General features: G+C 28.6%; 1 protein-coding gene and 1 long non-coding RNA gene across 2 annotated transcripts; one reads left to right on the top strand and one right to left on the bottom strand.

The window, feature by feature from the left end:
* Positions 1-57: 57 nt before the first annotated feature.
* Positions 58-3121, bottom strand: LOC113551180. The gene is made up of 4 exons (XR_003405110.1): positions 2926-3121; positions 2551-2861; positions 2279-2473; positions 58-185 (listed from the first exon to the last, which is right to left on the bottom strand). It is a non-coding gene; the product is annotated as an uncharacterized LOC113551180 (long non-coding RNA).
* Positions 3122-3287: 166 nt separating this feature from the next.
* Positions 3288-3915, top strand: LOC113551179 (protein GVQW3-like). Its single transcript, XM_026953263.1, has 2 exons — positions 3288-3564; positions 3625-3915. Exons 1-2 carry the CDS (start codon positions 3318-3320, stop codon positions 3897-3899), a joined length of 522 nt encoding a protein of 173 aa, XP_026809064.1. The 5' UTR covers positions 3288-3317; the 3' UTR covers positions 3900-3915.
* Positions 3916-18671: the final 14756 nt, after the last annotated feature.

The raw sequence follows: 18671 nt of genomic DNA, 5'->3' as shown, positions 1-18671 counted from the left end.
TTTCTAAGCAAATTTTAATGAATAAAAATGTTTTTTTTTCTGGTTTTAAATACCCTGCATCATAGATAAATACTTTTTTGGTAACCTTGAATATTGCTGATCCATAACTTAAGAATATATTCCTTCAAAAAATATCCATCGTGCTCATTTATTTTTCTTTCTTCATATTTCCATTTGAAATCTTTCTATAAAAAAAAATAAATTAATAAGTAACAATAATAACAATTAATCGAATAGTATTAATTTATATTCTTTAAAATTATTATTAATGCCTTCTATAAAATTATAAAAATTTACCTGCTATAATATATACTATATACATAATAATAGTATATATATCAATATAATATATAAAAGTATTTTGACTAAAATAAACCATGATAATGAGGGATGTAAATAAATGACAGCATTACTATTATAAAAAAAATTTAGTTTGGCATTATTTGATAAATAGTATATTAATATATTAGAAATTTTTCATTTTTTTTCTTTTTAAATTATAAGAAATATAAGTTATTCATTTATAATATGCATTTAATTCAAAATATTAATATAACTAACTTTAAATTATCTTAATAAATTTAAAGTGTTCTACAATTAAAATAAAATCACAATTATTTACTAGACTTAGAGAAAATAAATTAGACCAAAACTCTGATGTTATTTTATTAGTTATGCTAACCTATTAAATCTCATTGATATAAAAAATTTGTTAATTTAAATTATTACTTAGGTAAAAGTGTAGTGTTCTTATTATATTATGTAAAAAAAGAACATATTTATTTAAATTTAAAACTAATTTTTTTTTAATTTGCCGCTTAATGATACTATTTATATACATATTCACAGAAACATAAATTAATAACTATGTAAGAATAATTTAAAAACAAACTATTTGATAATAAGGAATACATTATTATAATAATATGAGCAAAAGATATATGAAAATGTTATTTTGGAGTTAAATCTTTTAAACATTTTAAATAGATAGTAGATACTAATCATCTTGACAATATATAAAATTAAATTAAAATTGTTTTGATGAGCAATAATAATTTAAGTTTAAAATAACATTTTAATAATTTAAACTGTTACTTTTCCAGCAGATATTTATAAAAATAATTTTCTTAATTTAATATTCTAGTATGAAAAATATTTAAATATTGTTTTCTTTATCCTTTAAATTATTTTTATTATTATAATAAATTCACTTTAAACTTAAAATGTAATTTAATCTTTAATTATATTGAAATGTTATTACTTATTAATAAAACCTGTATACTATTACTATTTTTTTAGTTGACTGTGTAATGATCCCAATACTTTGTGATACTCATGAAAATTTTGATTTACATACCTCTCTCAGATTTATAAGAAAAAAAAGAATTTTTAAGTAAATATTATGTATAACTAACAAAGTATAGTAAAATGTTTAACCTAAAGTTTTGTATAATATATAAAGTTTTACCTTTTCAACTGTCAAATAAAAATTACTATTCCACAATTAGATTTAATAGCGAACAAGTTTAGAGAGATAAAAAGTATATTTTTGAAATCATTCGTTAGATAGGTTAGTTGTTATTATTAATTGTATTATTGCATTTGGCAAACAGATAAAACGGCCAGCTACCGATAAATTAAAGAATTAAATTGATATTATTATTCAAATTTCAGCCACAAATATTTACTATCCTTATCTTTTGTTTAACAATTAATAAATTTCAAGAATAAGTATTAGTATCCAATATTTAGTTCTCAAATTAGTTCTAACAAAAAAAAAAAAAAAAAATACAAAGTATGTGTATAAAATAAATATTTAATTAATTATTAATTGGTAGAAGATACAAACTTAATTTGTTAAAAAAATGTGAGATATTTGTTTGGGAAAGTACACCACAGAAACTACATAAATCAAATCGATGTCATTTCATCATTTCCTTGTTTATAATTTTTGATTTATAAAATGTTAACTGTGTTTACATTTTTGTGCTACTTTCATAAGATAAAAATTAATTTTAAAGCTATCTCTAATTAATAATATGTATAATATTTTTAGCAACATTTTTTTAATCTTAACTATAAAGAGTTAAAAAAAAATGATTAAAGCATAAAAGCTGCCCTTAATATTTTAATCCAATATATTATGTTTTAATTTATAATTAATAATACATTATATATAAATATATAATAATAAATTATTTAATTTTTGACTAATACATCAGAAATTTTATCTAGGTTCCAATGTCAAAAAATCATTTTTGTTAGTTCATTCACTTACTATTTATATATGCTCAGACACATACTAAACAATGTACTTAAGTTATCCATTCCTTTAAATCTAAATTTCTTGATACATTCATATTTTTTCTGTTGTATTTAGTTAGATTATGTACCATGCAGTTAGTTTGATATAGTTAGGTAATCATCATCTGATGGCAGAATGTGTACATTATATCCATGATATTATCTCTTCCTAAATAAAAATAAAAATTGAACTTAACAACACATTATGATACTTACATTGAAATGTTACTCAGAGATCGAACTTACTTATTCTCTTCTTCCAGTACTGATTTAGTGAAACTATAAAACCTCATAACCTCTTTGGTTCTGGATTTCTTCAATCGGAACAAAACACGCGTGTCTTTGAGCCATGACAATTATTTCTTATGCGCCTAAAATAGATTTTTACAAGAATATCGTGTAGACGAGGCAAAACTACGACCTGAGCCAGTGAAGCGTCGGATAAGCGTCATCATGTTACACTCGGCGATCAGTATTCGTGTCTTAATCATGTAGGACCTGAGGACGACGAAAGGTTAGCGGTAAACAACGTATTACACATGCATCAACGATCAATCCTACACCAAACAAACAAAAGGCGGTTGTACGGGGTAAAAATGTCGGTTATCGAAAATATCATACTTGTAATATTACACAGGCCAATGTTGTGGTGAGTTGAAACTCCAAAAGCGTGTAACCCGGGAAATTGGTAAGATGAAATCTTATTGGAATTTTCTCGACAGCGACTGAGGACGTCCATCACGGGATGGTGAACGGCGGTCTGGACTGCTAACGAACACTATACTGCTGTAGCATTACCTACAGTAAATCTGCAACTACGAGGTCTAATCAAAAAGTATCGAGACTGATACGATTAATCGTAAACCAGTTTGAGTATGAACTTGCATGTGCTATATTAATCTAACTTTATATGTTGGGAAAATATATTAGACATAGATTAGATTAAAATTGTTTCAGTCGGCTTCTAGGTGCGATTAAGTCAAGTATGTTTTTACGTCCCGTCGGATTTCATAATGAGCGAAAATACAGAACAACGAGTGTGCATTAAATTTTGCCATAAACTGGGAAAAACGGCTACTGAAACCTACCAAATGTTATTGTTAGCTTATGGAGATGAAACCATGTCCCGTGCTCGCGTTTTTGAATGGTTTAAACGATTTAAAGAGGGTAGAACAACTGTTAAAAGTGATGAACGTGAAGGACGCCCATCAACAAGCCGCAATGAGGAAATGATACAAAAAATACGAACAGCAATACGAGGTAACCGTCGTTTGACAATTATGGAACTTAGTAATGAGTTTCAAATTTCATTTGGATCAGTTCAAACCATATTGACGACTGATTTAGACATGAGAAGAGTTGCAGCCAAATTTGTACCAAAACTGCTCTCAGGTGAGCAAAAAGAAAATCGAAAACAGATCGCCACTGATTTGCTAGAGTGTTCCGAATCTGATGATTTTTTTTTAAAATCAATTATAACTGGTGACGAGACTTGGGTATATGGCTACGATCCAGAAACAAAGGTACAATCTTCGCAGTGGAAGACACCTGATTCACCACGACCAAAAAAGCTCGTCAAGTTCGGAGTCAAGTGAAGGTCATGTTGACCGTTTTTTTTGACTACCAAGGTGTTGTTCATCATGAGTATGCTCCTAAAGGACAGACTATAACAAAGGAGTACTACATTGATGTTCTTCGCCGTTTACGAGACGCTGTACGAAGAAAAAGACCCGAGTTTAAAGAGTCTGGTAGTTGGAAATTGCATCACGATAATGCACCAGCCCATTCAGCCCATGTTGTGCAGCAGTTTTTGGCTAAACATGGTATCCCAGTTGTTTCTCAACCCCCCTATTCACCAGACCTAGCTCCATGTGATTTTTTTTTATTCCCAAAAATAAAAATGGCGCTTAAGGGTAAACGTTTTCAAGATGTAGATGAAATAAAACAAAATGCGACGGAGCAGCTACGAGGAGTTTCTAAAAATGACTTCCACAGGTGTTTTCAAAAATGGCAGGAACGTTGGAGAACATGTATGGACTCAGAAGGAGCATACTTTGAAGGAGATTGAATGTAAATAACTTTATCTAATATATTTTTTTTTTTTTTTTAACAGTCTCGATACTTTTTGATTAGACCTCGTATTCAGTATTGTGCGATCTCATGCGCACCACACGGGTCTCCGAACGAAAATAATCGAATAATGGCAGACAGTGTTGAGCTTGTGGGGTGGTCGTTACGTGGATCATTTCCCGGTACTCAGTGGACGGTGGTGTACAGGTAGTTGGTGGGGCGCGAAGGGGGATGCAGATAAAACCACCCGCCGCCGAGTTCACCTATGAAGAGGGTCGAACGGGTCGGGATCTCGTTCACAGTTCAGCGAGTGCTTTCTATTATACATAATGATGAAAACTGAAAAGGTCAGTGAAGTGGGTATAGTCGGACGGCTTCCCGGTCGTCTTTTGTCGTCGTCGTTGTAGTACAGCTCGTCAATAATAAAGGTATCACAGATTTCGGTACCTATGTACAAAAAAACTGTTGGACCGACGCTGAATGACGGGCAATGATGTGTAATTACCTATTATATATATATATATATCATTTTAGAGATTGGTAGGGATAATTATGTAGGTAGGTCCTGATTTACGCATGTGCACGCGTGGATAATGTACCTATATAGATATAATATAATATGTAACATCTGAAATGTTTGTATTTGTGTATATTGATCGTTATTAGTGTTGCAAAAAATAACCACCATAAGAAATTTTGCAAAATTGCATGTTTAGTATTTAAAAAAAAAAAAAAACTATTTTCCAAAATTATATTCTCCCAAGTACACTTATATATAATACATTTGCATTAAAATATCTATATTAATATATTTAAAAAAATGTATATTCAACATTAAGTCTATAGTATTGTTATTTGAATTGCATACTATTATTAAATTAGAAATTATGAAGTATATTTATTAATTACTAATTTTTATAATTTAATATTATTATTGTTATTGTGTGTCTGTTCGTTTTTTATTTTCATTGTCAATGTCACATAAAATCAGTAATCACATATAATATATCAACTTGTTTTCATATTCTCAATGTTGTTTTTCTTTATTTTAGTTTTATAATTTATAATTTATACTTCTGATATTTTAATAATGTAACATGTTTTCTGTTCTATTACATATCACAGGATATTACTGTATTAATAGTTTAACACTATTAACCCGTTTAGAATGAAAATTTAAAAAATACACACTACGACTACAGTACAAAACACAACAGAACATAATCAATTATAGGTACTTATTTCTAATTTCTATATTATCATAATTATATATACCTCACTACCTCTGTTACTTATTTTAGTTAAAATAATATTATTTATTTATACATCAGTTTAGATACTATTGTAACAAATATTGACTATTTGTAATCATTACTTATAATTTTTTTCAATATGAGTCTAAATTTACAAGACAAAATCACATTTTATAATTTCGTGTTGGCTTTATTCGTTTCAAAATTAAAATTAAGTTTTTGTCGTTAGCTTTATATTTATACAAATAGGTAAGTTTAATAATATAATTTACCAATGCTAAATAATAACCATAAGAGCAATAGTTTGGATGTAACCATTATTATAACCTTAATTGTATTTTTTATTTCTATAATCACGAGTATTTCTTTTATTATCAATTTATCATACGTTTAATAGTTTTTAAAATGTTAAATCTTTTTTGACGTGCAATAAATAATCTGATTTTGTATATTATTGAATTTTTATGTGTGCATTCAACAATATTTATTGCAACAGGCCTTAATTATAACTAGGTATATCAATTAAAAAAATTAAAAATGAGTTAAAACGATCTCTCTGTGATTAACACATAAATTTATTAAACTAAACAAAATAATAATTGTGTAAACTATTTGTATTTATATATGAAATAGCTGATACTTTGGATAGAAAGTATATAATTTCAACAAGACTGTATTAACTATAGTAACTATATACAAGACTATAAGAGTTATACTTTATTATAGAATGATTACTATAGTACGTATTGCGTGAATCACTAGCATCTTATTTTTGTGTAATTTTTATCAAATACCTATACAGCTATGAGCTAATAGAATATACTGCTCGTTTCTGGATTAAAAAATAAAAAAAATTTCTCTCAATTTCAACTTCTCCTATATATTAATAATCTTTTTTTTTCAAATAACATCACCCTAATTAAATAGGTTTTTTTAAATTTTAATTATAAATATTTTTAGTTACACAATCTGTTCGATAGGTAGAACAATAAGTGAATGTGACGAGAACAAAAAAATTTCTTACTTAATGAAGAAACCTCCCTGCAGTGGAAAATATTCGATGTAGTTTTAAAATTTAAAAATTAATTTGCTATATAATATATAAATAATTATTTTTATTGTGGTTATAAGGTATGTCGACTCTTGTAAATATTGATTAAATTAAAAAAATTATACAATGAAATACATATGAAAATAATAAAAAATATATATTTAAATTGAAATTGAATATAGGTTTGTTTTATGATTAGCTAAACAATTTAGCATGAAAACTCGGTTAAGAATTTAAGACATTTATTATGTCTTAGTATCATTCATCCACGTTAAACAATGGTTCACCGAACGTCTAGAAATCAAATAAATAAAAAAAAAAAAAAATATCTATAACTTTGACTGTACAGTACTATTCACTATTATGTTTAAAATATATCTCGTTTAATACTTGTAGATCTCCGGCCGAATATCTTTGTTCTAAGCGTTTTCTCATTTCTAGATAAAATCGATAACATAAATATTATACATATTATATTATTTTGCAATTGAAACATAATACAACGGCGTAAAATAATCATTAGAGTCCGGATTTATATTTTGTTAAAACGTTTGAAATATGATGTTTATATGCAGCTAAAATTGATGAAATATTCCCAAAAATATTCTTGATATTCTCAAAATATTCCTAATATTCTCAAAATATTGATAATACTAACTAATAAGAAAAAAAATGCAATATGATTATTAATTATGATTATGAATTTATAATTTATCATTATTTATATAATTATATCTTATGTTACATTATTGTCTTATATATGCTGAATATCCTTTAATATAATCCAATATTACGGAAAATGCTAAAATATTCTATAATATGTACCATAAACTAAAATATTCTGAAATATTCTTTGAAGTCAAAATATGCACTAATATACAAAAAAAACTTTTTTGACAGATTCTACAGGTTATGAAATGCAAACATTTCTTACTCCCATCCAACAGCTTATAAGCTTATAGCTTCATACGCTTGTTAAAAATATGTTTTTGCATAAAAAACCGGACTCTACTAATCATATACCATATATCAAAGCCTCGATTCTACTTTCTATGACCGTATAACGTTCATTTATTTTACGTAATTCTTCCGACAAGTACCATCGTATTATCTGCTGTTGAGCATTTTCCTGAAAAATTAAATAAATCATACCAATGTTTATATTATATCGTTATATAATGATTACAATATTCATAAATTCATAAGACTAGTAATTTGTAAAATTTGTTTGCCATACCTGTGCATCGAATCTGTTATTTACTTTCGAAACAAAGTGCTCTAAAGCAGCATAATATTTCAAAAAATGAATAATTGAGATCCAATAGCTAATTAACATCATTATAACTGTAGTTGAAAACCAAACGATAAAACACATCATACTCAGTAGTTCGTTTTCACTAAGTGTACAGTAGCTCGATAACTATATATAATAGGTAACTACCAAACTGACTGCTTAAATAAATCGTATATATTTTAAAAATACGTTTCGTAGCGAATTGTTTGAAACAATTTGTTTCACTCGTATGAAGTATTTATAACTAGCTACCTAATTTGTATTTTTTTTTTATTCAAACCAGAAAACAAAACAGTAATACAACTGTTATTTATGATTGTTTATTTAATATTTTAATGTATCAGCATCACATAATAATTATTGTCACCTCACGCTTTAGACATGTATGACTAGCCGCGGACTCCAGATGGCTCACCAGAAGACTGAAACCGTGATGCTTACAAAGAGGTGGGCTTACAGCCCTCCTCGGCTACGCATCGGTGGCGTCCCAATCGCCATCAGCAGCTATATTCGCTGCTTGGGTGTCATCCTCGACACCAGGCTGTCCTTCAGGAAACACGTCGAAATGACGGCCAAAAGGCGTCCGCGTCGGTAGTGGCTCTAACAAGGCTCATGCCCAACATCAGCGGCACCAGCCAGATGAAGAGGGGGCTGATAAGCTCGGTGGTGGGAGTTAGCTCCTCTACGCTGCTCCCATCTGGTCCCACTCAGTTGATGTCACGGCTAAATTCAGGGCGAACCTATGGAGGCCTCAGAGAGTGGCCGCTCTGAGAAAGATAAGGGCGTACAGAACGGTCTCGGACGACACAGCCTTCCTTCTGGCCGGCATGCCACCAGTCGACCTCATCGCGGCGGAGAGGGTCAGACTGAAGGCCAGAGCTGCGCTGCTACCCCAACCGGGCGAGCCACCTCCGACAAAGTGCTCCACGAAGAAGGCCGAGAGAGGAAGATTATCGTCAGCGAGTGAAACAGCAAGTGGATTCGCTCTGGGAAAGCGCAGTGGACTCACCGGCTTATATCGGATCTCGTCCGGTGGATTAACCAGACCGTCCCCAAGGTGCCTTGGACGTACCAGATGACCCAAGCCCTTCCCGGCCACGACTGCTTCCAGCAGTACCTCCACCGCAGGGGTAGAGCTCTCAGCCCGAGGTGCATGCACTGCCCGTGCATGTCGGACACCACCGACCACACCCTGTTCCGCTGCCCGAACTGGGACGGTCTGCGGGAAGAGTTACGCGCACGCCTGGGCCGCTCTCCCGCTGTCGAAGACATCCCTGACATCCTCTGCGGACAAGTCTACGAGGACCTCCCTGTAGACCAACAGGAGAGGTGTCTCGCACTAAATGAGGCGGAAGAGACGTTAGAATCTTCTAAAAAATGGCGGTGGAGATCCTGACGCTCAAAGAGCAGGAAGAAAGGGTGTGGCAAGCAGCCGAGGCCGACGAGTGGTGAAGATTAAGAACAGACATAGAGGATGGCGGGTTAGGCCGACCTGAAAAGAGGTGCTCATGGCGAGATGTCTAGGACGGCGGACTTAGATCGACCCGAGAAACCTTACAGCTATATATATATATATTTTTTTAATGTTATATCCCCATTCAAGTTGTAAATATCGGTTCGCCATCTCAGGCCCGTGTTCTACATATACATACCAGCTTTGCCGAGGAAGGTAGTTCCCGGACCCTTGAGGGCTCAACAAATTGTATAAATTGTATGATTCTTTTTTATTAAATAAACGATGCTGCATGACACATGTGAGCTAAGTAATGTGAAAACAGTTCGGCCCTTATGTAAGATAGTATACTATATAGTTGAAGTTTATAATTACGGTACTATATTTTTAAATCTACTTTTATACAAATATTCTTTTTTAATTGTTTTACTTTTTTGAACGACAACAAATAGTTTTAATTTCATATTCCAGAGCAGAATAATTTTCTGAGTATTTTGATACATAAAATTCGAATTTAGGGCGAGTAGTTTATGAGTTATACTTATTTAAGGTTGTGACAAGCGGAGTGGTGGACAAACATTTTGCAGGGTAACCCAGTACCACTCTACTTCGCGCATCTAAACTTTAAATACTTATAACTCATAAACTACTCGCCCTAAATTCGAATTTTATGTATCAAAATACTCATAAAATTGTTCTGCTTTGGAATATGAAATTAAAACTATATGTTTTCATTCAAAATAGTAAAAAACTAAAAAAAAATATAAGGATAAAAAATATTTAAAAATATAATTTTTTTAATAAAAACGTCGTTTTTTTAACAACTTGAAACTATGTAAAAAATATTTTCAAAAACATGATTACTTTTTGAAATAATGAGTGTTTTATGATAAAAGAACCACTCCGTATAAAAACAGTACTTTTTTATTATATTAAGTTTGTGAATTATTTTTATTGAAGGATAATTTGTATTATAGCTAAATTTATTTACATTACAAATTACAATAAACTTTCTATAATATCAAATTAAAACGATAGGGGTTATGGAAGACAAAGAATACACCTTGTGGATGATACAATCGCGATTATGTATCCACATTTTTAAAACATATTCACCATTACTGCTACCTATAAATGTTTGACAAACATCTGTAATGTCTAAATTATAGGTTGCTGTGATGGTGAAAATGTTTTAATTATGTGAACTATTAAATCGCTATTGTATCGTCCATTATTATTCGTATAGAACAGTGTCAAGATTTTGTGTCCCACAAATCCTATCGCTATTTAATAAAATCATTAACAAATTTAGGTAATTAGATTAGCCTAGATTTGGTTCCGGCGTGGAGTTATCTGTCTCCAGAATCGTTTCATCTAATTCTTTTTCGTCCGTGACTTTTTCTAGATTATTTGTGTTTACATCGAATTCCGGTATATATTGAAAATCTCCGCTTTGTAACGATATATTTGTATTCTCCTCCAGAGTAAACATTTCTGGGCTTAAAACATTGCGTTCTAAACTTCGTTTAGTATTTTCAATTTCTGCTGCGTTTATTAGCAGCTCCAGCACATAATAAACATCTGCGGTTGGTAACAATATATTTGTATTATCTTCGAAAGCGAAATGTTCTGGACTTAAAACTTCTTCATTGCATTCTAAACTTCGTTTAACGTTTTCAGTTTCTACAGCGTTTAATAGCAGCTCCAGCACATAATAAACATCTGCGGTTGGTAACAACATATTTGTATTATCTTCGAAAGCGACATTTTCTGGATTTAAAACTTCTTCATTGCATTCTAAACTTTGTTTAACGTTTTCAATTTCCATTGTGTTCAATTCAATTTCCGATAAATAATGAACGTCTGTGCTAAGTGGTAACGATATATTTGTATTCTCCTTCAGACTAAACATTTCTGGGTTTAAAACATTGCGTTCTAAACTCCGTTTAACGTTTTCAATTTCTATTCTGTTCAATTTAATTTCCGATAAATAATGAATATCTGCGCTTATTGCTAACGATATATTTGTATTCTCCTCCAGAGTAAACATTTCTGGGCTTAAAACATTGCGTTCTAAACTCCGTTTAGTGTTTTCAATTTCTGCTGCGTTTATTAGCAGCTCCAGCACATCATAAACATCTGCGGTTGGTAACGATATATTTGTATTCTTTTCGAAAGCGAAATGTTCTGGACTTAAAACTTCTTCATTGCATTCTAAACTTCGTTTAACGTTTTCAGTTTCTACTGCGTTTAATAGCAGCTCCAGCACATAATAAACATCTGCGGTTGGTAACAACATATTTGTATTATCTTCAAAAGCGACATTTTCTGGATTTAAAACTTCTTCATTGTATTCTAAACTTTGTTTAACGTTTTCAATTTCCATTGTGTCTAATTCAATTTCCGGTAAATAATGAACATCGGCGCTTATTTGTAACAAAATATTTTTATTTTCTTCCAGAGTGACACTGTTATTGTCTGTAACTTGTACATTGTCCTGTTCCACAGCGTGCATATCCTTTAAATAATATTATGATTGAATTATTTTCAAGTATTGTAATATTTACTAGAAGCGTGATCTGCAGAATTAATCTTTTTTTTAGTAGGGTCCTCTCTATTGTTTTTTCTTATTTCTGTTACATAGGGCGTTACTACAAATATTTATTATACTATTTTTACGTAATTGTTATACTAAAAAATGATAAATATTATATTGCATTATATTTTAATATTTTATACATGTTGACTGATGAGTTTTGTTTCGTAAGAAACTGAACTATAAATTTACTGATCAGCTATAGACGTATATTTTATGTAATAAACTCGTAGACTATTTAAATACGAGCCAATTTTCCCGTCAAAAACTACCCATTTACCTATTTATTAGTCCGATCATTATAAATACAATTTCATACCCTCATAAATTATTTTCTATATTAACATTAGAATTTTTTTTTTACAGTTACTCGAAGGAAAACTTATGGATAACTTTGTATTAGGGTTTTTAACCTTAGGTTTAAATCACAAAAATTTTATGAATTTTCAACTTCAAAATTGGTTGCAAATTTTTGCGATTTTTACATATTTTATGAACATTTGAACTTTAAATGCTTATAAACAAAAACCGTGGCTAATGATTTTTGATTTTTTTTTTTTACTACGATATTACGATAAGTACAACTTATATTAAACCTTCTTTTAAATATTAAAGATTTTTTAGAATGCCAAATTCATTTTATCGGCAGAAAAATTAAAAATTTCAATTGTCTATAAATAGCTTAAAAAAAATCAAAATATTTTGAAAATTTAATCGTAAATAAATAACATTAATATTATAAACACTTAGTGGAAAATTCAAGTATTTACAATGATTCGTTTTTGAGTTACAACAAAATAAAAAAATCGATTTTGTCAAAAAACTGATTATGCAGTTATAGATAATGTTTAGTAATTGTATCTAAATTGTTGTTAAGAACGTGGAATAATGCATTATTTTTGTTGATTTATGTAACAATCGCAAAAATGCTCCAAGTATACATTATTCTATAAAAACTTCCGCCTTATCTTTAAAAAAGACAAAAAATCCTACGTAAAACTCTCCTTTCTTTACCCTTTTCCTTTGACGTTCAAATTCATACAACTTCCACACTTATAAACTAAAGTATCGCACAATAAGTGACGACAGTGACGTACTGAGAGACCGAGTCCATACTTTACAAAATGTCGAAGAATTTTTATAAAAATTGACAAAGTATAAGACTATAAAGAATAAAGATAAGGTAGTGTTAAATAGAAAAATTTAATTTTTTCATACCATAGTTGTCTCCATTAGCTCTACTTCTTCTGATTTATTTTTTTGTTCTGTTTGTTCAAAGTTCTTTAGGCATTTGCGGTGACATATTTTATGGCAATCTGTGCATTTATAAATTTTTTTGAATATTTTTATTTTCTTGCAATATATGCATTTTCTTAAACAAAAAAGTTAGTTTTCTTCACAAAATTATGGTTCATATCCATTTTTTGAAGATTATGCGTAGGAATTCAATATAAGTTATAAACCAATAAATACTATAACACGTTCATATAATATAATATTAACTGAATATTTGCGTTGCTAATAGTTTCATACAAATAGGTAACGTAGGCAATTATTAATTCAGCCTGATAAAAGTGATAATATTTTATTCTTTAAAAAAATAGTTTACATTAAACGTTCTTGTTTTATTAAATGCCAAACAATTCTACCCTAATTGGTTTAGTTATTTTCCCAAACTCTATAGATGCATGAATGTAATATTATTTACTAATGTAAGTTAGTGCCGCAACTACCGGGGGTGCTAGGGGTGCAAAATAACCCCGAGCCTCGGGCGGCTGGACCCCAAATTAATTCATAACAATGAGCCTGTGGCCAAACTATTTAGAACTTTTTTCTAAATATTATTATGGTTATAATATTTTATTATATGCCTCATCAGAATAAAAAACTGTTAGACTATAGCCTATAGGAGCATTATTATTCAATAATGCTAATAATAACAATTTTATATATTTAGAAATTAAATTATTTATTTATTATATGAATATAGATAATAATATAAATAATTCCATAAATCAAATTTGAATCTAACTTTCCTTTAATAAGTTTCGGCGAATTGAAACTTTCTGTAGTTAGCGGTTGTACCTATTATACATAGATCACCAGCAGTATAGAAAAAAGATTATATGATATACGTGGTATATACAAAGCGAGTTGATGATTGTGTATAAATAATAAAGTGTCGACTTATGAAGGGAATATTTATATGTTGAGTTAGGTATGTGGCTGATCAGCAGCAGGCAGATAGTAATCTATAAATACATGTATCAATTATCAAATCAAATATTATAAGTTTTGTATAAATATTTTTGATTACCATTTTGCAATATTTTAAGTTATTTATCTATTATAATAAATAATATTTGAATACCTATTCATGTTATATATAATCATAAACATAATAAAATCATGATTGCCGACTTGCCGACTAATTTGTAAAAATGACAAATTTGTCGACTAAAATGGACCAGGTATCTTAAGCGGCAGGGGGGGGGGGGTGGTGTTACACCTCCACGCCTACACTAAATCCGGCCCTGTGTGTACTAATATAATACATTTTTCACGATTGATTGTTATATTCTTATATTATATTTAAGATTACCTATACTCTATTATAGGTATGTGCGCTAATTTAATTTAATTTTAATCAATTTTGTTAACATGTAAGTCTTTTAACAGTGATTGCTATTTGGAATCAGTTATTATAGTTAATAATTTGAAAATAGAAGTTATTAAAAATACTATGTGATATATTTTAATAATGCTTAAATTTAAATAAGAATCGTTCAGGTGTAGCCTACAGGTAATTAGGTAATGTTAATGTATCTCCGATTGTCGTGATTTGGAAGTTGTATTTTACGATATTAAATTATACTTCTCATAATATCGCAATTTATCATCCGCTATAATCATCAGTGATGATTCATCACCATGACCATGGTCTTAGACGATTCAAAGGGTGTTACCTGAAATTTGAAAACTAGCTAGACTACTAGGAATGTTTCATTGGCCACAATATCAGTTATAGATTAAAGCAGGGACGTCATTTAGGGAGGATCAGAGCGTGTTGCACCCCTTACTTTTAAAATAGTTCCAATTGGCCTGCATCCTGATGAAATAATGTACGATTATTATTATGATTTAAATTAAATTGTATTTTAAATATTTTGATTTTTATATTGACATTTATCAATATTGGTGTACTGTCAATCATGATTACAACTTTAAATTACATTTGTTATACATAAATATTGTGCTATAAATTTTTTTTGTGCTTAAGTTTTTAAATTGATTTTTAATATTTATGTTAATGCATTGATCCGGTCCGTGGAGATAATGTACATGTACGTATAGTACATTTTATTTTTATATGGCCTGGTGAAATTTCAAAATGGCCTGCTTGATACTTCGCACACCCGAAAAAACCCGAAATGACGCCCCTGGATTAAAATACAATTTATTTGAATATTTGATATGGTGGTCACTACCACCGCAAATTGAAATAAAACTTATAAATGGAAAACTATCGGGTTTCATATAACCAAACTAAAATAATTATTTTATTATATCATCATTTATACTAATACGTACAAATGTATAATATTAAAATTAATATAAATATAATAATTATAAATTTAAAATTAATTTTTTTCGTTTAATAATTCAATTATCTGTCGCTCTTTTGGTCCCGTTTAAAACGGTCATTCGTGGTTTATACTATTATAATATACCTAAATATTTTTCACGGTGTATAAGGTATCTATTACAATTGTCAAAACTGATCGAATTCTATAACTTCATATCAAACAATATTGTAATCATAAAAATAATAAAAACTATAGACGTATACATTTTATTTGGGAAATTAACAACAGGCGATGTCAAAATAGTTTTTGACCATTGTAGATGGTATGAGTAGAATTCGGGTAACACTTAGGTACACTATATATATTTAAGATATTATAGTATTTATTATTATCACGTTTTAAGTACATATTTTCGTATACTTTTACGTTCCTTTACTTTATACTCATTTTCGAAAAATATTATTAGTATTAGTCGATTTGCCAAGCACATACCACGTCACACTTGCTATAAAAATATATTCTATACATTTTTTATACAATTCAAGATAGGCGAGGAGAGTGGTCCGGGCATGAGACACAACGACTGGTTTGCTATTATAATAATGTCTGTATATTTTATTCAATGATTGTACCTTGTACAGAATAAGAATAATTAAGATATAATGTTAATGCCGTATATTTAATGTTTTCAAAAAATTGTAAATAATGTAAGTATAAATAAAGCGTTAAAAAAATTCTTAAGTTCCAATAAATTCAACATGATGCCGTTCTTCAAATCTTTAATACTTCTTTCATCTTTGGTTAATTTTGATAGCTTTAAACCACCAACACTTCATAATCATTCAGAGGTACTTCTTCACCGCCAAACGGTACATAACAAACACTGTGACTAGGTTGAACCTGTAACATAATCAAATCATATTAAAAGTTTGAATTACCTATATATCCAAATGGCTTACAATAGGTATTTATAAATGTACTAAAAGGTACCTATCAATAAATTATCAGTGTTTTAAATAATACATTTAATTTAAAATAGGTACAAATAAAATTACTTTAAAAAGGATATTTAAAAAATAATACTTTATAAAATTTATCATATGGTTTATTTGTATATCACTATATCAGTACATCAGGTTAATTATAATAATAATAAAATATAGCAGAATTATAGTGTCTATTGCTAATCAAAATATACAGCATCTGTAGTTAAATATATTGGATAAAAATCCTTTTAAATTTAATGGACTAAAAATAGGAAGGTATTCAATATTTTTACAGAATTATGAATCACATAAAATATAAACTAGATTAGATAACAATGATCAAAGAAAAACATTTATAACTAAATTAGAAATTAATTTTAAGGATGGTACACATTTATTTAAAATACTCAGTTTTATAGTGACTGACAATTGTAATAGTTTATGTTAAAATCAATTTGTATGTATTTATTTAATAATACAATACATTTTGTAAACAAACGATAACATTTTATTTTCAATATAATTTAGCGTGATAAATTTGTTCACCACCTATAAGCAAAACCTTAAAATGGTGGTAAAAACTTATTGTGATAAATATATAATTCACTATTAGTTGATAGTTAGACATATGTACATGTATTTTTATGTAATTTATACAATTTTATTTTAAACAATTAAAACTAGTAATAAGAGTGGATATCATGAAAAGTGGTACATTGCATTTAATTTTCATGGATAATTCACATCTAAGATTGGTTATATTATGCAGGCTTAGTGACTAGTAATGTTAATTTAGCAACAAATCGAGTCATTGTTTCTTTTAACATAAAATACATTAGTTTGACTTAGGAACATCAAAAATATTTATTCAAAATAATATTACAACAATTTTAATTTAAAAACACAAATACAAACTACTAACTAATTAATAATAAACAAAGTATATTTTATTATAGTTAAAAATAGGGTATACACAAGAAGACTAAGTATTGAAGTACTGATCTTTGCACCTCCGTGGGACAATCCTAAGGATTCCATAAGATGTATGTGATAATTGAGAAAATTATTTTATATTATATTTGGGTTATTAATATTATTATTTTATATTATTTAAAAAAAGAGGGTATTTGAAAAAAATGTATAGAGGGTTTTGCAACATATCAATCAACTTTGTTTTCTTTTGTGTATGTCAATATGTATAAATGTAATTTTAATTAGTGACTATATTTATTTCATTACAGCCATGTTCTATGGAAGCTATTTTAAGTAATCTTAATTAAACAATATTCACCAAAAAAAAATATCATAATATATCATTATATACAACACTGATAAGTAGATTTGAAAATTTAAAAAGTAAAATACAATATAAAATTTAATAGACTGCAAAAATTAAATGAAGTAGTTATTCATTTAAAAAAAAAAAAGTTGTTTTCAAAATCTTCTTTTAAATGTTTAATATAAAATAAAATAGGAAACACATTAATAATCATCATAAAAAATAATAAATGATAAAATGTTATAAATAATTTAAAAACTGTGAATAAGTTAACAAAGCTTCCCAATAAAGTAACTTTAATTTTAAATAAGCCCAATTATATGAAAAAATATATTTTGTATTAATTATTTGTGTTATTTATGTATACTTATTAAAATATATATGAAGATAATGTTTATGTAGTATTAAAAAAGAATCAAAAATTAATGAATTCCCAACTGTCTTTTTTTTTTCTTGAGAAACTGTGTCAACTTTTAAACCATCTTTTAAACGGTTTTGATTGATTACGGCCATAAAATCTTCACGAACAATTTGAGATATATAATCTCGTATTTGTCCTCTTAATTTGATCTGTGCATCAGTCGTACGCAAATTTCTGATTTCCATAGCTACATAAGCACCAAAAAATCATGGTCATCATTTTCTTTTTTCATTTTATTTATTTTTTCTGTGATTTTATATCATCCTGTGATTCTATATTATCCTGTGGTTTTATATTATCCTGATTCTCCTAGAAATATTATATACAATTTATTACATACTTGTTATTCTTGTGGATGATTAGTAAGACTTACATAA

The sequence above is a fragment of the Rhopalosiphum maidis genome, chromosome 2 (genome assembly GCF_003676215.2).
Source record: "Rhopalosiphum maidis isolate BTI-1 chromosome 2, ASM367621v3, whole genome shotgun sequence".
Taxonomy (NCBI): domain Eukaryota; kingdom Metazoa; phylum Arthropoda; class Insecta; order Hemiptera; family Aphididae; genus Rhopalosiphum; species Rhopalosiphum maidis.
This window is presented reverse-complemented; position numbering and strand designations above follow the sequence as displayed.

Bases quoted from the DNA above. Each gene is read 5' to 3' on its own strand.
- LOC113551179 (XM_026953263.1), top strand. From the start codon at position 3,318: ATGAGCGAAAATACAGAACAACGAGTGTGCATTAAATTTTGCCATAAA. The intron at 3,565-3,624 runs GTAACCGTCGTT...CATTTGGATCAG, and splicing joins AATACGAACAGCAATACGAG to TTCAAACCATATTGACGACT.